General features: G+C 37.2%; 2 protein-coding genes across 2 annotated transcripts; both read left to right on the forward strand.

Moving 5' to 3' along the window:
• Positions 1-21,135: 21,135 nt before the first annotated feature.
• Positions 21,136-21,726, forward strand: LOC149212232 (uncharacterized). The gene has a single exon (XM_089388594.1). The coding sequence runs from the start codon at positions 21,136-21,138 to the stop codon at positions 21,724-21,726; it is 591 nt and encodes a 196-aa protein (XP_089244720.1).
• Positions 21,727-22,558: 832 nt separating this feature from the next.
• LOC149212233 (uncharacterized) lies at positions 22,559-23,698 on the forward strand. The gene has a single exon (XM_089388596.1). It carries the CDS (start codon positions 22,559-22,561, stop codon positions 23,696-23,698), a length of 1,140 nt encoding a protein of 379 aa, XP_089244722.1.
• Positions 23,699-23,905: the final 207 nt, after the last annotated feature.

Below are 23,905 nucleotides of genomic sequence, written 5' to 3' on the forward strand. Positions count from 1 at the left end.
ATTTTGAAAGAACTCTCTGGCTAGATTTGCAACATATATCGATCTTGCAGGTTTCCTTGATCATTTAAAGATTACAACGTTGTATGTAACACACTGAGATGGTCGTACTCGTTAGCAATCGACTGGTAGAGTACAATCCCCACTCTTGCACGTATATAAGGTGTAGAAAATTGCAGAAAATCAGGTGGTCACCGATTCTGGACAAGTAGCGGAATCTGGGTAGCAGGTGGATGGTTTTAGTGTTTTTAGGGATGCATTTCGAGTAGTGCCATTGTTTGGGGAAATGCATAAAGGCGTCAACCCTCACTATTCGAATTCTCTGCCGATGAAAGAGAAAGAGGCTAAGAAATCTAGATCAGAACATAGTACTATTCGAATACTCTGCCGATGAAAGAGAAAGAGGCTAAGAAATCTAGATCAGAACATAGTGAGAATCATGCTTCGGAAAAGCATCTTTCTTCGATTGTTATGCATGGGAAACATATCATAAATATTGATGATCACGAGAATGTGTTTTCCAGTGACAGGAGAGGCGTGTTCGCATGATCCATAAAATGAATAACAGTAACATCAGAGGCCACTAGGATTATAGTAAGCGCATGAATTAATTTCTACATGTTACACATTTCCAATGTCGACATCCAATGGATGGACGTTCTCTAATCCAAACAACAACCAAAACAACAACTTTCACCAATGGTTCAGTAACATCAGAGGCCACTAGGATTATAGTAAAAGCATGAATTAATTTCTACATGTTATACATTTCCAATGTCGACATCCAATGGATGAACGTTCTCTAATCCAAACAACAATAAAGCAACAACTTTCACCAATGGTCCACACGCAAATGTGATAGTAGGTCTTTCCTTTGTGATCTTGTTGTTGAACATAGTCGTTAGAGAGTAAAATGGGTTTTGTATTTGTGGATTCCACGGGCTTATGGTCTCGGCAACAGAAAGGGCATTGCACAGAGTTGAAAAAACTAATCATCAACAAGCTATAACCCAATTCATAACCCAAAGATTACCTGCGTAATAATTTCGACAACAATTATTTGAACTTCCAGCTCAGCTGCCACATGACGATGCGGCTCAACCATTTCATTGCAGATGTCAATATATATAATTTTATTTAATTTTCTTGGTCATATATATAGATGTCTATATTCCAGTTCAGGTGGGTTCTCATTGTTTAACGGTTGGGATTAGTGGGTCAAGATCCACAACAATTGCGGCCACCTGTGATGTCAGCAAGGAGGGACAGGGATCCACACTCTGAATTCCGCTGCAGAGTTTTGTACCCCGACCCAATGGCTTACATCCATCGTCTAAGATCCACAACATATCTGAGTTGCGGGCTTCCCCTTGATTCACATCAAGGAGGGGTCCGCAATCACAATTCCACCCCTCTAGAACTGGGCAATTTGACTAGAATTCACTGACAGTTCCATCTTCCATGACATAATTTTTCCTTCCACGTCAAGTATAAAGTTTCCATGTATACTTTAAACAATTGTAGACCAGTGAGTTTTGTGGAACCTACGATACCATGGTGGGTAAGAACGAAAGCATCGATAGGGGAGCGGGAGTTGATTCCTCAACCTCATAGGTAACTTGGTTTTCTTATCAATGGCAATAGTAACTTTGCTAAACTAACCCCAACATCATGACACTCAACGCATACTAATCCTGATGTTTATAGGTATACCTACTTAGGGTTATTTATACTCAACAACTACTACCCGTGATGTCTACATGTATACCTACTTAGGATTATCTATAGTCAACCAAACCAATACTACTCATGATGTCTATATGTATACCTACTACCCTCGATTATCTACTTGAAGTTTCCTTACCAAGACCTTATTTAAAAAGATTATGAGTTATATGCCTATTTCTGAAAGTGTTATAGGCATTTTCCTTTAACGAGTAGCAGATGTCAACACTATGTTTCTCAAAAATTAGTCGATGCAGCGAGTGTACAGTAGGGGCTCAGGCGGAGGGAGGGAATTGCTCCAGATGATCAAAAGCTGTCCGAATCCAAGTAAAAAAATTTCAAAAAGTTTTGTAGAAGTAGTGTTTGAATCGTGTTTTTGATGGTGGAAATGGATTCAGCACCATCAAAAAAACGTCTAAGACATCTAAAATTTTGAAATTTAACAACTATAACTTGAATTTACAAAAATCCTTGCCGGATTTTCTCTAAATATGATCAGAATTTCCATAAATTTCTGGACAATTCCTTGACCTCGTTAGACTACTTAGTATAATAGTAGCGATGGTGAAAAACATATGCAATTTCACAGCAACCCAGACACCATCAATGCAGTTCCAACTAATAATATAAACTCAGCGTTTATTGGTAATAGTGTTGATAAGATGAATATTACCAACAAAGTTGCAATACACATGATGTCATAATACATATGACTACTTGGGAGAGATTTGAATATACATGGCCTCGAGATAATATAAGGCTTTATTTCTTAATAAAATTGTAATAAAATCAATTTATTAGGGAGATGAAATGGAGTTTTAAATCAAATATATTATTAATTACATAAAAATTAATATTTATAATAAAATATTTCAATATTTTATATTAAATAATTAATAATTATATAAAAAAAATAATATATATAATCTGTATTTTTTTAAGTTCAAGTGAATTAATGAGATTATGATTAAGAAAATGTAATTTTAATTAAAAAAATTTTAAGTAAATACAAATACTTATATATATATATATCATGAGATATTATATTTATTAAAGTAACTCGTCACAAAATATTATCAGTTAAACTTTGTTTAAATAAATTTAACACCATATTACTACAAAGTTTAAATTTTGTTTAAATAAATTTAACATCATATTACTACAAAGTTTAAAATCTGACTATCTTTTCATTTAGGAGTTGTTTTTGGTGTGATTTTTTGAATCTTCCGATGTCGGAAAAAATTAAGGTAAAATCTTGATTTGTGTTATTTAATGTGGTTTTTTTACTATATATATGGATTCAGCACCGTGAAAAACTCCTAAGGCACTTCCATCATGCAAGGGTTACCCATCAATGTTGTGATTTCAATAAATTCCTACTGGATTTTAAACAAATTATATGAAAAAAACCTTTCCAAAAAGTATCACTAAAGACAACTCATTAGTATCACTAAAGACAACTCATTTCATTTATAGGTTTAAAACACTACATCAATTATTGATTTGAGTGGGGTTTAAGCTTTGCACAATCCCAATTTTTATGTCCAATAGATATACTGCTATGTGTATGAACACTAACCTCAATTTTCTCAACAAAAGTCTTATAGGCTAACCATTATTATAATTTTATAGAAGAATATGAAATATAATGTAGGATTTTATTGGAATATTTTGGTCATAAAATTTTTATCTAGGAAATATTATTACTAGCACAACCACCTTCAAAATGATTACTAATACAACCATATTAAAAATATTAATGTGATTAATATAAGCCAAAAATTTCATTTGTATCTACTGATAAATATATAACAATAGAAACAATATTACAAAAAAACTTATTAAAATGAAAATTTTATTATTATCATTATAATTAATAATTTATATTAATTTATATTTAGTATTAAATGTAATTTATTATTATTTAATTTTAAATTATGTAATATCAATTATTTATTTAATAATAATATTTATTTTCTAAAAAATTTTTTTTTTTCGGTTATAATCACATTAAAATTCATTTAGTAATAACAATACTTATTTAGTAATAACCATTCTTATTTTAAAATGATTATAAATACAACATAAGGTTTTATTGGACTAATCCCAACCTAAATTCTCGCCATAAAAGTTTTATCCCATAAACATTATTAAAATTTAAAGTTAATTGTTAAGAACATTAGTCACAATTTCACTTTGAAGGCCACTTTTGCTCCTTACTCAGTGAATTTTTTTTCTAAAAATTCTTCTTGTAAAAGTGTTTGAACCATTTTTTTAACTGAAAATGGATTTAGCAGTCTTAGAAATTCCGAAGTACCCAAAATCATGAACTCGAAGCTAAAAAAACTTCCGTTCTCATATATGAACTTCTTTATATAATGGGGATATTAACATTTTCTAAACCCCTTTTATTAAAATTTAATTACATGATTACTGATAATTAAATAAAATTAATGTTAATCCATGTGGTAGAGCTTTTACCAAGGAGCTATTGTGTATCAATTTGAGGAAATATCATGGTGGGATGAGAAATATGTAAGTTAATAAATGGTAAAGTTAATGCTTTCAAGCACTTTTCGTTACATATATAGAGTGATGACATGGCCGTGCCATGGTAGGGACACATGGCAAATAAGAAACTTGATATGTAATTTTCATTCGATTAAAAGTTGCTTACACGTGGCAGACTTGTAGAGTGGCATGTAGCAGATGGTAGCAATGTCACGCCAACATGGAATGTGGAGGCCACGTCACTGCGGGACTCATTCCCTATAATTATTTCATAGTGTAATGTTTAGAAGTGGGCAGGGTTGATAAGAGTAACAACTTAATGAAAATAGTGAGACATAAATGTTTCGTGTTATATGATAGGAATATTCACGTCTCACCGTGGCATCATGTAAACATTAAGCTCTGTCAATAAGGTACGAGGTGCAATTCACGGGAAACGGGAGATGGGAATACTTATGACATTTAATAAAGAATTGAATGTTGCATCGTGAGATTTCTGTACACAATGTTCCATAGATTCATGAAACAGAAGACAAATGTGTGACACTAGAAATATTATGTTATTTGCTATGAATGTTCCCATCGCACCGCAAGAAGTCCACAAAGGGAATTTTCATCATTGAAGCACTGAGGCTATGGGGATCAAAAACAATCTTTCTTTAAAAAAAAATGGCAATGCCATGAACAACTTACCAAAAAGGTAAGGACTATCCTATTATGCAAGTATCCCACTCGTTAGTTAAGCACAAAGAGGTTGGTTGAGATTGGAAATGGGGCTCAAGTTAGATCAAGAACTAAGAACTTGGGATAGGACCAAAAATAGAGTTAGTGCATAGCACATTTTCATTATGATTATTCTATAGGAGTATTTTATTATTCATATTGTTGAGTAAAAATATATGTAAGACCTTTATAATATAGCAATGGAAGAAGACTCAATGTTGGTTAAGGATAACTATGACAATTGGGTAGATTCAAGTCCCTATGTGAGCTTACAACTCACCATACTTAACTCATAGGGAAACGAAGCATTCAAAATATCAAATCTAACACGCCCTCTTAAAAGAAACATAGGGAGTAACTAAAGAAAAAAGAAAACAAAAAATGGGTCTTCGCAACAAGACTTGATTAGGTACCCATGTACAAACTCTCATAAGTGGAGAAAGAGAGAAAAACCTATAGGAAAAACTTCCCCAAAAAGAGATAAAGATGTCAGTGCTCAAATTATCATGGAGATCAAATTGTGGATCCCATAATAATCCATTGAATGGAAAAAACATAGGCCTACTCTAATCAAGAAGTATGAAATGTTGAAGTACCAAGATTATGAAGATAAGAGTTGTGAAAGCTCAATGAGATCGGTCGATCTCTGAAGTAGGATTTTTGCAGAGGCACAAGAGTGGAAAATTTTGTCAACTTCTCCCAAAAAGCTTCATAGAGGTGTTGGTAAAGAACGAGGATAAGGGCTTCAAATAGAAGCAACACCATCAACCAACAAACAAACCATGAGGCATGTAAATATGCCAACTCGACTCATACATTGTACAACAACACTCCTGAATTTGTTTGAACATCATCACCATCACACTGATCAAACACAAAAAATGACAACAATATTTGACGACATCTAACTTCCCCCCCTAAAACATAATTGTGGAAGGAGCAAGAATCAATAGTCTCCATTATCAGTAAATTCCCCACCTAAAACATAATTGAGGGAATAATGGGAATCAACAATGAACCACTCATTCAACACGACGATATGAATTTTTCAAGTATTGGTTCAATTGATGCCATGACCATCCATTGATCCATCCACAAACAATCTTGATGGTTAGCACTCCCCCACGATTCATTCTCTCATGTCTTCTCTTTAGCGATTTGAATGTTGGACTACTAGTTGACCAATAATGTTGATGCTTAGGTCATTTCTTCCAATGAGGATGTGCAGATGGCTCATTTTTTGCCTCTACAGACTCATACTTGAGTGCAACAATACTCTCATTTGGAATGACATCAACATCCATGTCTTTGATCTGTTTATCATGATCAACAAGAATATTTTCTTCAAGCACTTCACAATTGGATGTAGGTGATGAGGCAATAGTAAGAGCATATCCAATATGTGCTCTTGATGTCTACACTACAGGGTTAATAGGAACAATAATTCCTTGTCCATGCTTCCCAAGTACTCCTTTAGTATATCCCATTTTACTTAGAAATCGACATCCAATGCCAATAGTTTGCTTTTCAAAACTGGGTGTGACAAAGGCATGTGATGCATCATGATCATGAGCTTCAATCTTTTGACAACCAACATCATCAAGAGTTGAAGAAGAAGAGCTTGTCTCATCAAATGTCTCCATCTCAAAAAATTTAAGACGACTAAATTCCAATTCAAGTTTCTGCTTAGATTCTTGAAACTTTTGAATAACCTCATCCATCTAATTAGCTGTTGAGACAAGGCATCATAATCTTATTTCAAAAAATGATATTGTTCCATCATTGTTTCTTTTAAACAATCAATCTCCATAATGTGTTGATTATTTTTCTCTTCTAGTTGCTTCTTCAAATTTGGGTCAGAAAAAGACTCAACTTCCTATTACAAGTCATCAAGGCGGTCAATCTTTGCAGAAAATCCACATAGATTCAAACCGCTAATTGTAATTTGCTAAAACAATAGACTTGAATATACTCTACCAATCTGCGGAAACAATAAACGATCACAAAATCATGAAGCATAAAAGAGAAATAATTCAATCAACACATTACACAAAGTTTTCTTGGGAAAAGCCTCAACTAAAAACCCCTCCTATCTGTGTATTGCATTAGATAAGAATATTACAATTCTTTGCTCAATCTGAGCAACCTCTGCACTATCTCTATCTGTCTTACTACTCAACAAGTTTCCTTTGGTCAATACTAAACCCAAAACAAGCATGCCCAAGACACTATTTCCTTGGGTAATTAAACCCTATTAATTAGGGAAATCCTGATCCACAAATGCACAATTCATCTTAGGCTTTCTTCTAACTGCATGCATGCACCACCTGTACAATTTGGATGGTTATACAACTGATAGTACTTTGCCCTTGAACTCCATTCTCAACTAGGTAACTCTAAGATCTGGCATTTATGAGTTATTTATGGTTGATTTATTAGTTAACTGATTGCTCACTAATGAACACACCCCATTGTTTGATCCTTCCTAGTTCTTTCATCATTTAGAACTAGTTTAATTGGATTTAACTCGAATAGACTAAGTTAATTAGTTACAACTCAAAATAAACTCAATTAGGGCTCCTAAAAAGTAGGAACCACTCTACATGACTCAAGTTGGACCTTCAACTTGAATTAACTAAACCAACTAAGTCAATTTAATTTAGTTAACTCATAAAAATTTTCATGTGATGTGGAATTATAATTTTCTTCTAATTTAATTCAAGGACAAATTAAATCAAGATTTTTCTTGTTGCAATTTTCAACACTCCCTCTCAACAGGAAAGGGATTATTAGATACCCCAATCCTCCCTCGATGGAACTCAAATTTGCCTATTGATAGTTAAACAAGATATATGCACCATGCTCCTTTGTAGGAATGTACTCTAACAACATGATCCTCCTTTGTACACAATCTCGTAGATGGTGATACTGAATGTTGATATGCTTAGACCTATCATGAAAAACTAGATTCTTGGAGAGTTTGATACAACTCTGATTGTCATAGAAAATCACTGTAGGATCCATTTGCTGACCAAACAAATTACCAATAAGAATCTTCCTCATCCTGGTAGCATCACAAGTTGCTTGACTAACAATCATGTACTCTACTTCTGCTGAACTGAGTGCAAGTGATCTTTGCTTCCTGTTGTACCAGGAAACTAATGTTGACATGATGCTGAAGATTCTCCCTAATGTGCTCTTCCTATTTGATGGAATCCTTGCTCAATATACATCTATGAATCCTTGCAGCTTCACTCCCTCTGTCTGGCTTTACCAAAGACCAACCTAAGTGTTGCCTCTGAGGTATCACAACACATGCTTTGTTGCCTTCCAATAGAGTTTGGTTGGCTTAACCATTGCTTGACTAAGCAAGTTAACTACATAACACATGTTTGGTCATGTGTTCACCAAGTACATGAGTGAACCCAAAAGATTCTTGTTAATGGTAGCCTCCACCACTTCACATGAAGTAGCATCTTCCTTCCTCCAATTCCCTACTAGAGGAGTCTCCATGGGTTTGTTGTTTTCCATGTGAAAATTCTTTAGTATCTCGTTGGAATACTTGCCCCGGGAGACAAAAAATTCCCCATCTCCTTGCAAAATTTCCAAACTAAGGAAATAATTCATGAGCCCCATTTCTTTCATCTCAAATTCTCTTGCCAAATCCTCTTTGCAGTATTTTATCATCTTCTCATCACTTGTTAGAATTAAATCATCAACATATAATACTATAATCAATAATTTACCTTCAACAACAATGTGCTAAAGGTTTGCATCTACTTCATTTTTGGTGAAGCCCAACCTGGTGAAATAGTCGTCAATCCTAGTGTACCAAGCATAGGGTGCTTGTTTCAATCCACAAAATGCTCGTTTGAGTCTGCACACATGTGAATTTCTATTGAAGGTCTCAAATCCTTTTGGTTTCTCTATGTACACCTCTTCCTCAATCACTCAATTGAGGAAGGTTGTCTTTACATCCATCTGATTGAAGAGTAACTTGCTATTGGACCAAAGGTCTCCTTGTAATCAATTCCCTTGACTTGATAGAACCCCTTGGCCACAAATTTGGCCTTTTGTTTCTCGAAACTCCCATCTGATGCTTGCTTCACCTTGTAAATCCACATGGATCCTACAACTGACTTTTCCTCTAGTCTTGGGAAAAATTCCCAAACATTGTTTCTAATAATAGAGTCATACTCCTCTACCATTGAATCAACCCATACTAGTTTCTACACTTCTTTCTCGAATGAGGATGGCTTAGTCTCTACAGATCCATGTAGCTAGTGTACCAATCTGGTGACCTCCTCTGCCTACGTTGTGATGTGGGTGCTCCCATATTCTCTCTAGCATCATGCATCAATCTGTTAACTTCTATGGTGAACTTCCTTCCATCTTTGTATGTCTCTGCATGAGCGAGTGCTTCCACTATCTACTCCTTTGCTTGTGGTTACTCCACAACATCTTGAGGTTCATCATTTGGAGCTAAAAGATCCTCAACTACATGCAACTGAAGCTCCCTCTCAAGAGAACATCTCATGGCATTCTCTTTATCAAAATTCACATCTCTATAGTTAAAATTAATTCTGTGAGATGGCAGGTACACCCAATAGTTGTGAGGTGTATCAGTGTACCCCACAAATATTCCAACTTTATTGTTGGTTCTAGCCTTTTCCTTGCATCCTTGGAAACATGACAGTAAACCAATGAACAAAAAATTCTAAAGTGTGCCACATCTGGTTTCTTACCTGAAAAATCTTCTTCTGGTGTACTCATCCTGAGAATGTGATGACGACTCTTGTTCTGCAAGTATATAGTTGTGTTGCATGCTTCAGCCCACAAGAGAAATGGTAGGCTCTGATCATGTAACATAGTTTGTGTAACTCCCACAATAATTATTTTCTTTCTTTCTGCAATCCCATTCCACTGTGGGTTATGAGGTGCTATCAACTCTCGTCAAATGCCTTCTGATGCATAAAAATTCTTTAATTCATTCGACACATATTCTCCACCGTTATCGCTCCTAAGAGCCTTCACTCTCCTGCATGTGTCTTTCTCAACAAGTGCTTTAAATTTACAAAACTTTGAGAATGTATGATATTTCTTCTGCATGAATAAAATATAGCACTTATGTGAGAAATCATCTACAAATATCACATAATGTGTGTGCTTGGCTCTGTACACTGTCAAGAACGGTCCACACACATATGAGTGAACTCTTTCAAGGATCACTTTTGCTCAACTATCCTTATCATGAAATGTGGCTTTGATGTACTTCCCCAATGTACACCCTTTGCATCTATCTCTCTACTCTAGTGCACCCCTGGGAAGTGTTGTAGAAATCTGCTACATGATCTTCAAAGCTCCATGGTGTAGATGGCCCAATCTCATGTGCCATAACTCACTAATGTCTCAACTCTGCATCTTCTTTTCTTTCATGCTCTAGGCAGCAACAATATTCTACATCCAATTTATAGAGGTTCTTCACCTGAACCCTGATCTTCTTCACTTTTATTGTGGCTATGTGACAAAGGAAATCCTTTCCTTTAATAAATATCACATTGTAGCCATGGTATTCCAACATGGAAACTGAAACAAAGTTCTTCTTTAGACTTGGAACATACATAACATATTTTAATGTGAGAGGAGAACTAGTCTCCCTTTGAAAAGTAACAATACCATTCCCGGTTGCATTGTACCTCCCATAATCTCCAATCTTGATATGCATCTAGAGGTCCTTATCCTCCAAGTCACTGAAAAAATATTTGTTGTTGATCATATGGAATGAGGCTCCATTATCCAAACACCACAAACAACCCATCATTGATGTCACCATGCAAGCAATGAGTGTGAAATCCAAGTCGAATTATGAAGCAAGGGCTTCACCTACCACTCCTCCTGAGGGCTTCTCATCGGCCTTCTTTTGTAGAAACTTCGTGGCATAGTGTCCCAGTTCATGACAGTGAAAACATTAATCTTCGAAAAGTCATTATTATTTCCTACCTAACTAGAATATGATTTGGAATGGGATGAATTCCTTTTCCCTTTCTTCACCTTTCTAACCAAGGCACAATTCTCCTCGTCGTCCTGCTTGGAGGAGGTTCAATTTATGGTGCTTCGCCTGATCTCTTCTTGCACCAAGTCAGACCATAAGCACTCCCACTATGGTAGCTTGTCCCTCCCATTTACCGAATACTAGTATTTGTGCCAGCTCTTGGGAAGGCCTAGAAGTGCTAGGCTTTCCAGATCATCCTCAACAACATTAACACCAACACTCCCAAGCTCATCCTAACACTGAGTGAACTTGGTCAAGTACTTTGGTATTGAGTTTCCATTTTTCCTTCTTGATCTTTCCCATCTTGTCCTTTAGTGCTGACTTCCTTTAGTCACTGCCATTCTGAAACAGGTTTGTCAAGGCTTTCCACATTGCATATGGAGTCACCTTACCATGGAGGTTTGAGATAATATGATCTCTAACTCCTTCTAGTATGATCCTTCCCACCTTTGCCACACATTTATTCCAATTCACCACATCTTGAGCATCAGTGGTTGGACTTGGCATAGGAATATCAGAATCTATGAATTCCTTCATCCCGTTGTCTTCCAACATTGCCTCCATCATGTCCTTCCAAGAAATATTATTTGAATTGCCCTCAAGGGCATTAGGAGACTCAACCTAGTGAATGACATCTTGTTGACTCTTGAACAATGATTTTGAAAATTCGATTTCACCTGCAAAATACAAACTCATGTTATTCTCTTTTATAATGTTTCTCGCTCTGATATCATGTAGAAGATCCACATAGATTCAAACTGCTAGTTTTAATTTGCTAAAACAATATACTTGAATCTTTTTTACCAATTTGCGGAAACGATAAATGACCGCGAATTCATGAAGCATAAAAGAGAGAGAATTTAATCAACACATTACATAATAATTTACTAGTGAAAGCCTTAGCTAAAAACCCCTCCTATATGTATATTGCATTAGATCAAAAAATGTGAGAAGAGTACAATGCTTTGCTCAAGTTGCACAACCTTTTCACTATCTCTGTTTGTCTCACTACTAAAAAATTTTCCTCTTGTCAATACTTAACCCAAAACAAGCCTGCCCAAGTCCCTATTTTCTTGCATTGTTTTCTTGGTAATTAGCCCCTATTAATTATGGAAATCCCCATCCACAAATACACAATTCATCTTAGGCCTTCTTTTGACTGCATGCACCACCTATACAATTTTGATGATTATACAACTGATACTTGAACTCTGATCTCAATTGGGTAACTCTCATATATAACATGCATGAGTTATTTATGTTTGATTTAACAGTTAACTGATTGATCACTAGTGAACACACCCCATTGTTTGATCCTTCCTAGTCCTTTCATCAGTTAGAACTAGTTTAACTAGATTTAACTCAGATAAACTCAGTTAGTTAATTACAACTCAAAATAAACACAATCAGGGATCCTAAAAAGTAGGAACCACTCTACATGACTCAAGTTAGACTCTCAACTATAATTAACTAAACCAACTAAGTCAATTTAACTTAGTTGATTCGTACAAGTTGTCATGTGATGTGGAATTTCTCCTAATTTAATTCAAGGGAAATTTAAATCAAGATTTTTCGTGTTCTAATTTTCAACATTCTCTTAAAATTCGTCTGCAAGCATATGGAGATATTTTCCCATGGTTGATTCCAAATGTTCAATCTTGTTGATTTTTTCAGCGATTGAAGTTTGCAACCTATTTTTAAAAGTTTCGTTTTTTTCTTGCAAAACAACTAACACTGATTGTAACTGAAGAACCTCTTTACAAAGTTGATTTGATGCCTTCTTCTCAAGAAGCTCCTACATTCTTTTAACCATATTGAAAAAACCAAGTTGGAAAAAACAAGACTGGTAACGATAACAAAAGATGCTTTTAAACCTCCAAGAATGACACAAGTCAGATCAATCTAACTAGATTTACATGGCTAGGAAATCAAGGAAGCATTTCATAACCCCAGGTTTAGTACAAGAGAATTCCCAAATCTTTTTTTACCGAGTGAAAAAAATGCCAAGAATTTATGTAAGAAAAAATGTCAATAATATTTTCCCATATTTTTATTTTTACCCAAATCAATAATTTTTTCTCAATTTTCCTTTTAACCGAGTAAAAAAATTCAATATTTTTTTTCCCAAAATAATGGTTACTTCCCAAAAATTTAACGAGGGTGTTAGGATATTCCGACACATAGGAAATAGTTAAGTATAACTTGGTCTAGTTTAGAGTTAGGTAAAGTTTGTTTCTTTACTATGTACTTTTCTAACTTACAATCCGACGGTCACGATATGTTCTAGACATGAAGTGATTCGACTGTTCATTCTCTCCTTGGTATTACCAACACTTGATCTGTGGCTTAACACCTGATTGGTCCATGATATCTATTTAAAGAGCATGGAGGGTCATTTGTAGGGTGACCATTCATGAGAGAAGCTTATGTAAATTTTCTTTCTTTATTAATAAATTTCCTGAAGTGGTTGCGTTGGCTCAGGCCGTGGACTGTTTCCCTCTTTGAGAGTTTTAACCATGTAAAGAATACTGGTGTATTGATCTATGATCTGTTTGTGAGCGGTGTCCTTAGGTGTTATGTTTGAGGAACTTACCATGTAAATTCCTACATGGTATACTTCTTTAAAAATTGGAGATACTTACATCTGATTTAATTGAGCTCCATGCTTCTTCTGGAGTGATATTCTTTAAAACCTTAGTATAAGTGTGATTTACTATGTAATTTGCACAGTTAATTTCTTCTGCCCAAAAATTAAGACCAAGTCCTTTAGATTGAAGCATACAATTAGCCATTTCCTTTAAGGTGTGATTCTTCCTTTCAGCTACACCATTTTGTTGTGGAGTATATGGAACAGTATGTTGCATTTGAATTCCATGCTCAGTGCAAAAGTTGATGAATTTGTTGTTAACATATTCTCTGCCATTATCAGATCTTAGCTTAAGAATTTGATGTCCAGATTGTTTCTCAACAAAGGCCTTAAAGGCCAAGAACATGTTAAAGACTTCACTCTTGAGTTTTAAGAAGTATACCCAAGTGCATCTGGAGAAATCATCAATAAAAGTTAAGAAATAATTGTAGCCAAAGAATGAAACAACTGGAAGTGGACCACATAAATCACTATGCACAAGCTGTAAAGGGGTTGAGGTGTGCCAAGAGGCACATTTTTCAAAACTATCCTGATGATGTTTTTCGAGTACACATCTGGAACAAACACCATCTCTGCAAGATACCATAGGAAGACCTGTCACCATATTTTCTTTACATAGATTTTGAAGGGAGCAATAGTTCAAGTGACCAAATCGCTCATGCCAAAGTTTGCTCACTTCATCATTATGAGCAACAAATACCAAGGGAAGAGTTGATGACCCAAAGTTGTTAAACTTATACAACCTTGTAGAATCATCATCAATACCAATAGCTAAAATCTGTCTAGGATCTCTTAGGTCCTTAATTTTTGGGCAGAAGCAATTAACTGTGCAAATTACATAGTAAATCACACTCCTACTAAGGTTTTAAAGAATATCACTCCAGAAGAAGTATGGAGCTCAATTAAACCAGATGTAAGTCACTTTCATGTTTTTGGAAGTGAAGCATGGGCCCATATTCCATATGAGAAACATAAAACATTAGAACCTAAGAGTGAAAAATGTATTTTTGTTGGATATTCTGAAGATATAAAAGGATATAGACTTCTTTCACCTAAGTCTAAATATGTTATCATTAGAAGATATGTAAATTTTGTTGAAAATATATCGGCCTACGAGCGTAGTTCAGTGGCTGTACCACCTCTCTCTATCCCTTCTACTTCTAAAAATATTTCTTCTTCAGATGATGACAGCGAGGATGAGAAACCTTACCCACCTTCTCCAAATCCTCCTTGAACTCCTAAACTTCCGAAATGGGTCCATGCTACTCGGGATGCAGCAGGTGCTCTTGCAGGTGATCCTATAGATCAGCAACGCACACGTTCTTAGTTTGATAGAGCCTCTTCTTTACTGGCTCAAGCTTCACAGAATTATGATCCTAAAACCTTTTCAGAAGCTTCAGGACATCTAGATTGGGATGCAACTATGAATGAAGAATATCGTTCATTATTGGCAAATGATACATTGGATCTTGTTCCTCTTCTAAAGGGATGAAGACTTGTTAGATGCAAATGGGTTTACAGAACTAAGTTTGGACCAGATGGAAAAGTCGATAAACATAAAGCTCGTCTTGCTGCTAAGGGTTTTTCACAAGTTGAAGGCATTGACTATACTGAAACCTTCTCCCCTGTTGCCAAAATGAACTCTATCCACCTTGTTCTTTCCCTTGCTGCCTCTTTCAAATGGGAAGTCCATCAGATGGATGTTAAATATGCCTTCTTGCATGGGGACTTGCATGAAGAAATCTATATGGAACAACCTCCTAGCTTTATACAAAGAAAATCCAGCCTTGTATTTCGGCTTAAGAAATCCCTTTATGGTCTCAAGCAAGCCCCTCAGGCTCAGTATGCCAAAATGGATAGCTTTCTTCTAGATACTGGCTTTTCTAGGTCTAATTTTGACAATACTGTTTCCACTAAGAAAGTGGGTAAGTCTCTTATCATTCTTGTCCTTTATGTTCATTATCTTATCGTTACTCATAATGATCCCAACCTTATAAACCATGTGAAGTCTAGACTTAAAAATAAGTTTGAAATGACAAACTTAGGACACTTGCATTATTTTCTTGGTCTTAAAGTCTTGCAAACCAAGGAAATTATTTCCCTTTCGTAGTCCAAGTATGCATGTGATCTTCTACACCATTTTCACATGGAAGACTGTAAGTCAACCCCTTCTCCCTTTCAGTCTGGAGCCAAAATTTCAGTCACTTATACATCCCCTGAAGTTGATGCTACCTTATACCATCAACTTGTAGGAAAACTTTTGTATCTGACTCATACCCATCTTGACCTTTCCTTTGTTGTTGGCATTATTTCTCGGTTTATGTAAAACACACATGATAGTCATTGGAAAGCAGCTAAAAGAATAATTCGTTATGTTTGAGGCACAGTTCAGTTTTGGATTCATTACAGTGGAGAAGCATCTCCTCTATTGGTTGGTTTCACTAATTCTGATTGAGCTGGTGACCCTGATGATTAGAAGTCTACTGCAAGTTATATCTACACTCTTGGTTCTGGAACTATTACATGGGCTTGCAAGAAACAAAGTTTCATTTCTCTTTCTTCAGCAAAAGTAAAGTATTGTGATGTCGTAGAAGCTAGTAAGGAAGCATTGTGGCTTCGTCAGATCCTGTAAGAGTTTGGCTTTCAACAACAACATCCGACTACACTTTGGTGTGATAATCAAAGTACCATTCAACTATGCAAAGATCTAGTCCAACATCAGCGCAAAAAACAAATTGAACTACACATGCACTTCATCAGAAAGCTCATTCATGACCGTGTTCTTGAAGTGCAATATTGTTCAACCGATGATCAAGTTTCAGACATCTTTACAAAGGCTCTCATAGAGGCGAAGTTTACTAAACTTAGATTAAAGGTTGGAGTTCAGGAAGTTGTCACTAAGGGGGGATAGGCTCTAATGCCTCCTTCCTTCTCCTATTGTGTCATATTTGTACATCCTTCAATCCTATCCCAAGGTGTTCTTAAGGGGGGATGCTAGGATATTCCGACACATAGGAAATAGTTAAGTATAACTTGGTCTAGTTTAGAGTTAGGTAAAGTGTGTTTCTTTACTATGTAATTTTGTAACTTACAATCCGACAATCACGATATGTTCTAGACATGAAGTGATCAAACGGTTCATTCTCTCCTCAGTATTACCGACGCTTGATCCGTGGCTTAACACTTGATTGGTCCATGATCTCTATTTAAAGAACATGGAGGGTCATTTGTAGGGTGACCGTTCATGAGAGAAGCTTATGTAAATTTTCATTCTTTTATTAATAAATTACCTGAAGTTGTCGCATTGGCTCATGTCGTGGACTATTTCCCTCTTTGAGGGTTTTAACCACGTCAAGAATACTGGTGTATTAATCTATGATCTGTTTGTGAGCGGTTTCCTTTGGTGTTTTGTCCGAGGAACTTACCCTGTAAATTCTTACAGAGGGCAAAATAAAAAAAGAAAACACCTTTGTCCTTTTTTTAATAGGCCTTTGTTCTCTTTAAAAGAAATTGCGGGAAAATTGATTATGGAAAATTTATGCATCAACTTGAATAACTTTAGAAAAGGAAAATTTAATCAGAACTTACGATACAAATTTAACTTTCTCCCTTCATCGATTGTTAAATTTGTTAATGCAAGTTTGCAATGTAACACTAAACTATTGATTGAAGAAAAATACCTAAAGGGAATCTGCTTCAGATCAGAGATAAGAGGTGTTGATCTCTCCTGTTGAGAAGGAGAAAGAGGAAAGTGACCACGTAAATCTGAATGACTAACCCACAAGCAAGTGAGATTAAACCTCATCTAATCATAAAAATAATCTAATAGATTTGATAGATATCAAGGAAAATTTTGAGACCTCACTGAAACATAAACCCTATTGAAAATCATAAAAACAAGAAACTCAAACAAAATTCTTCAGGGCAAGAGTCACCCACTCTGATACCATGTAAGACTATTCTACTACTCACATTGTTGTGTAAAAGTACATGGAAGATCTCCCCTCCATTATATAGTAATGGTGGAAGCCTCAATGTCGATTAAGGATAACTACGAGAACTGAGTAGATGCAAGTCCCTATGTGACCTTACAACTCCCCATAATTAGCTCATAAGAAAATGAACCATTAGAAATACCAACTCTAACATATTCATTCTCTTAAATAACAATGCATCAAAACCGCATGGTATATTACATATGTTTTTTTGTTTTTCCTTTAAAAAAATTATATTTTTCTCTAACTTTGTTTTATTTAAATAATATATATATATAGATGATTGAGATTTTTGTAAGTTCTATTATAATCATTTTTTTTAAAGATCCATCACATATATAGTTCTAATTTTAAAGTTAAAGCTATTTATATGATACATCTTAAAAAAATCAGTATTTTCAAATTTTTAAATTAATTAAACTAGTATAAATTTTCAAAATAAAATTTTAAGATATAATTTCTCTGTTATAATTAAAAAAATACTAGTAACATATTAACCTTAACCTAAATATTGATCTTATATTAAATTTAACTTTAATGATATATATCATGTTTAAAATCCGCAATATCGGGAAAAAGTTTAGGTTTACATATATTGCCTTCAACACCATTTTAAAAGTATTAGAAAAGCCAAAATACTTTACATACTTCTCGAAATTGTCTTAAATTAAGAACCTTAAATAATCAAGGAACCATTATATTAAGTTTAGCATTACATTATACTAAGTCTGGGCTCTTGCTATTTTACAACACTTTGTCCCCAAATTTTTTTGTAAATATGATTGTGAAACTAATCGTGGAAGTAACGACTAGCTGAGACAAGATGTTCAAAAATATATTATAAATTAATTAAATACCCGATTGAAAGAGAGGACTACTTTACCGATCTACAATTGGAGGGAAACTTGCTTGATTTCTAGCTATCGTGGCTTAAAATCTGAGATACTAATTAAAGGAAAATTGAATCTCCTAACAGGTGAGATAACAATGGAAGATAGCATTTTGCGTGCCAAGAACAAGCCATAACTAACCACATTAAAGTTTCTAACACTTTGGCTGACCAACCCACCAACTTGCGCTGGGAGAAGTTACCAGATGGGATTAGGTGGTGTGGGCAAAGGAGATGGAATTGGGTGGTGTGGGCAGAGAACCACACCCATCCCCATCACTCTCACAGATTACGTAGAGGAATGGAAGCAAAGGGGACATTTTTTTCTCCGGGATACATGAAGGGAGTAGGAAAAAACACCAAGGGAGTTTTTGTTCTTTGAGACGCACTAAATTCATAGAAGACAAACTTGGCTAAAGAGGAGAAAAACTTACCACGGAGAAGGACATGACAAGAGGAGGAGATAATTCCCTATATGCGGATTGCAAAGCATAAAAAGCTTGGTGTGGAGTTCAACGAGCAATGTTGGAGTTTGTGCTCATAGATTTTGGTTCCATTCTCTGTATCATTGTCTTGATGCCACTAGATTCTTAGGGAGAGGTTTAAAGAGGTGAGTGGGTTATTGTGGTGATTACTGCGAAAGAGCAATTGATAAGCCGCCATGATAATAAACTCCACCACCTAGGTTCCTAGCCAAGCTTTTGGTGTGAAATCCCTGAACATGTAACCTTCCTCTATTATAACAAAGTGTCCAGGCGATAGGTGTTTGTTCAAGGTTGTTAAGCTTTCGAGGAAGGAAGAAAAAAAACTAATGGCTTTAGTGTCTCAGGATTTTGAGCGGGTGGTATATTCCCATCTCTGACGCAAAGCTATCGCTTGGCCACTGGGCTTTCAGTGTCCTCTACCAGGATTGCCAACACTAAACTGTTTTTTTTCCCATAAACGGTTTCCAATTTTGATCACCTTGGTAGATGGTGTTTTCCATGGTCGGTTCCTTTTCGAACTACATCACGGACGACTGGGACATGCTGTGACCGATAAACAAAACAACACTTTATAGGTATGTCCCCATCAATTCTATTGAGCCATATTCTCAGGTGTTTGCATGCTAAAAGTGATTTCTGGGTGTAAATCACCCAGTTTTTTCTGGGTTTAACCCATAGAACGGTCTTCATTATCTCTCTGAACTGTCTGGGAATTGAATTGTTTTCGCTATTTGCTCGCTAATTGTGATTTATGGGTATAATACACCGTTTGTTTGTTGGGTTTTGTATTAACGCTGATATAATGTGATTTTCCCTGTTCTTTTTTCTGGGTTCATCTCATATAATGAAAAATTTTATCCTTACCCTCCTTGAATCCCCACTCTGGGAAATTCTGCACATTCTCATTCTTATCTGTATCTCGATATACATTCTTCTGTGTATCATCAAACTCCATTTCTTCCCCCCATCTCCCAATTCACATGCTCATTTGGAGTGAATCTTGTTGCACCAGATCTTTCGTTCTCGACTTAGAATGTTTCCATACGACTAGCTATAGCTCTCTATTTCTCCGCTGGAAAAACTCTTTCATAATCTCTCAGCCTTGCCACTCTATAGGATTCAAAATTTGTTCTTGTTGGTGGACTCTTCTGGGATGCTGTTGTTGTTGCTGTTGCGATGACAACTATTTAACACAAGCATACTAACTCCACATTTCACCTCCCAGCTGTATTCTGCATATCCGCCATTATTCCTGTATCCATCCTTCGTGCCCTCTCTGTGGATTTCTCCGGCATTACCCTACCGGAATCCGGCAATTTTAAAAAAATCTCGACCTAGTACCTGACACGTAGATTATGCTGTGTGTTGGATCTCTCCAAATATCTCTGACTTGTCAGAGGTGATCCTGCTTTGCAGACCTCGGATCTCCCCTTCTGACCTTCAAAAAAATTTATATTCTCCGCTCCATATCCCTATTAAATTTCCTGATATAGCATTATTATATGGCGGCGTCCATTTAAGGTTTTTTTTGCATTCTCCAACATTCCCGAGGCATTGGGACGTCCTTTTTTCTGTCTGGGGGAATTCCTAGACATTCCCTGTTCAGGAAGGATCCTCCTTCTCCATCCTCCAGACACATTGCTTCTGTCGCGTCCTCTTCTCGCGGTTGTATTCATCCCTTCTATGCTCTCCATCAATCATGGTGATGACAGACTCTGACACCGCTATCAATGACGACCTCATCCACGCAACCTTGGAAGCCGAACGGTCATTTGGAATGACCTCACTCGCCACATTAATGGTTGACTGGACTCATGATGAGCCCACTGCTCATGCCAACTGTGCAGCCGACTGGGATTCGGGGGGGGACCACTATCCATGCCAAGGAGGCAGGCACCCTCCCTTCATCATCACTGCCACATGGCCTCAATGCACCACCTTCTCTGCATGCACTTCCACACTTGGGTCACAATCGACGTCCTTGCCACCCCGCCCATGCTATTAAAATATTTGAACCTGCTCCATGTCTGTCTTTTGGATATGAAGACCTCTCTAATAGAATTTCCAGTCTGCAAAATCGCGCATTAGTTGGAAAATGGTATTTTTCTGAGATGGATGATCCGACCATGCGTGCTTGGCTGCATTCTAAATGGCATGTTCTTCTGGACTACATGCCAACGGTGGTCAGATTGCTTAATGGTTGGTATAGTTTTCATTTCTTATGTCATGAGGATCTGGAGAAGATTCACAACTCTCCTTGGGTAAATGGTCGCAGCTTTCTTGCCCTGCATTCCTGGTACTTCGGATTTAATCCCTTAAGAGATACTCCACAAAACAATTTAATCTGGGTGAAATTACCAGGGCTCCCCATCGAATTTTGGTCACCAAAGACTCTTCAGGATATCGGGGACGCTATTGGTAAATTTGTATATGTGGATCCTCGTTGTCTGGGAGCTCCTGACAAGCGAGTTGCTTGGATCCTTATCGAAAAAAACTACAGGGGTGGATTTCCTGACCACATATCTATAAGTTGGAATGATTCTATGCTTACACAACAACTGGACTATTGGGGGGTTCCATTCCGCTGCTTAAATTGCCACCGGACTGGTCATCTGTTGGCCCACTGCCCCCGCCGATGGAGCGCTCACCCTTCTTCTGCAATCAGGCCGCGACAAAGCTTCTGGAAAAGGAATATCTTCTAGAGCTCTCGGTGGCTCGGAGACTCCCCCCCGCGGGAAAAGTACTCCACATCTCTCAGGTATTCCGATCCCCCATTCCCCTCATTTCTCTAAGAAAAATCAATCAATTTCATCGCTTATTCATGCTACATCCTTCCCTCCTTCGGATGACGTGGACCTTCACACTACCTCCACCCCTATTGATCTACCTAACCTCAACCTCGATATTCCATCCCCTCCACCAAATGCTCCACCTCAGCCTTCCATAAACGACCCCCTAACAACGACTCATATTTGTTATGTCCGGGCTATATCATCGCCCCATACCACTCCCTCAAAATCGGCCTCTTTAAAGCCAAATCCTTCCTCCCCTTCCACACCGATCACATCTCCCACAAATTCGGCGGACAGTGATGTGGAATTCCTTCTGCAAAAAAAAATCTTTGGACCTCCGGTCCCTTACCATACACAAACCCTCGAACCCAACTTCTCCCCATATTAGCCCAACATCTGGGGGAAATATTACTATGAGGAAAAAAAAGCCTAAGGACAGCCGACACTTCCATGGCCACCTCCGTAATCCTATTGTCCCATGTCATCCGGAGGCACCCTCCCTCATCGACATTCCCATTGCCGAATCATCATCTCGGGCCCTTGGAGCACGACAGCCCAACAAGCGACCCAAATGACGTTTATTCTTTCCCTAAATATGTGGGGGCTTGGGGCGGCTCCCAAATATCTTGCCCTGAAGGAGTTATTCACCATCCATCGTCCATTCATCATCCTACTTCAAGAAACTATGCACCCCGTTGTACAATCGATTGGATACTTTCGTCGAATGTTTCCAACTTGGCACATGGCTGCCATAGATGCTTCTGGGCTATTTGGAGGACAGATTGCCATCTGGGATCCAAACCGGGTCCGGCTTCGGGCTTTCTCTTGTTTTTCTGGCATCTTTCTTGCTGGTAATATCCGCAGCTTTTTGGGTAATATCCATATCCTAAATATCTATGCTCCTTTCCGCGACAGAGAGCATTTCTGGCATCGATTGGTGGATTCGGATCTCCTGCTTCTGCCATCTCTCATCCTGGCTGGAGACTTAAATTGTACTTTTGGGGACCATGAATTTTGGGGTCACAAATGTCGTGGCGACCCCATGGCAGACTCTCTTAAATCCATCATTCTGGATCACAATCTGGTAGACATCAGCCCATCCTCCATTGCCCCCACCTGGGATAATGGAAGATCAGGGGACTCATATATTGCTAAAAGATTGGACAGGTTTCTCATTCATGATATGCTTATTGAAAGACTCAGATTGGTATCATCCGAAATTATCAGCAGCTATATCTCTGACCACCGCCCTATCATTCTTCACTGGAGACAACAAGACTTCAGAAGGGGACTGCCCTTCAAATTCAACAGAGTCTGGTTAGAAGACCCTTCCTATGCCGACCTAGTAAAAGACACTTGGACCTCTGTTCCTAATTCCTCCTCATCTCATATGGGTTTGTTTTTAGACAAACTAAAAGTTCTTCGAATTGCAACAAAAAAGTGGGAACGGGATAAGAAAATACATCTCAGAAGAGAACTTAGCGGGATTGATCAGGAGTTGGACGCTATCAACAAGTCAATGTCAACTCACTCTCTCAATCCAAACACCAGATCCAGAATTCTGTCCCTTGAAAAAAGAAGATCACAAATCTTGCTTATTAAGGAGACGACTTGGAAGCTTAAAAGTTGGGTCACTTGGCTGAAGGAGGGGGACCGGAATACAAATTTTTTTCATAGATTTGCAAACTCCCGTCGTAAAAAAAACTCCATCTGGGAGATTTATGATTCGGCTGGCACAAAATTTCAATCCCAAGAAGAGATTAGTAGGGCTGCCCTCTCATTCTTCAAATCAGCCTTTGCCCAGATACCTTCGGGGGACCCAGAAGAGTTAATATGGGGAGTTTCTCGTTTCCCATTGATGTTCGAGGAAGAGGCTAATTGAGATCTTTTCCAGCCAGTCACTTCAGAGGAAATTCACGCAGTCATTCTTTCCTTCCAGGGAGATAAAAGTCCGGGTCCCGATGGCTGGACTGTGGAAATATTTTCACACTTCTATGATTTATTCAAGTCCGATCTGATTAACCTGGTTGAAGAATCCTGCATTCTGGGCTCGGTCCACCCCCTCTTAAACTCCACATACATAGCTCTT

The sequence above is a fragment of the Pinus tabuliformis genome, chromosome 1_1 (genome assembly GCF_031772625.1).
Source record: "Pinus tabuliformis cultivar Carrire ecotype Pingquan chromosome 1_1, CPIR1, whole genome shotgun sequence".
NCBI lineage: Eukaryota > Viridiplantae > Streptophyta > Pinopsida > Pinales > Pinaceae > Pinus > Pinus tabuliformis.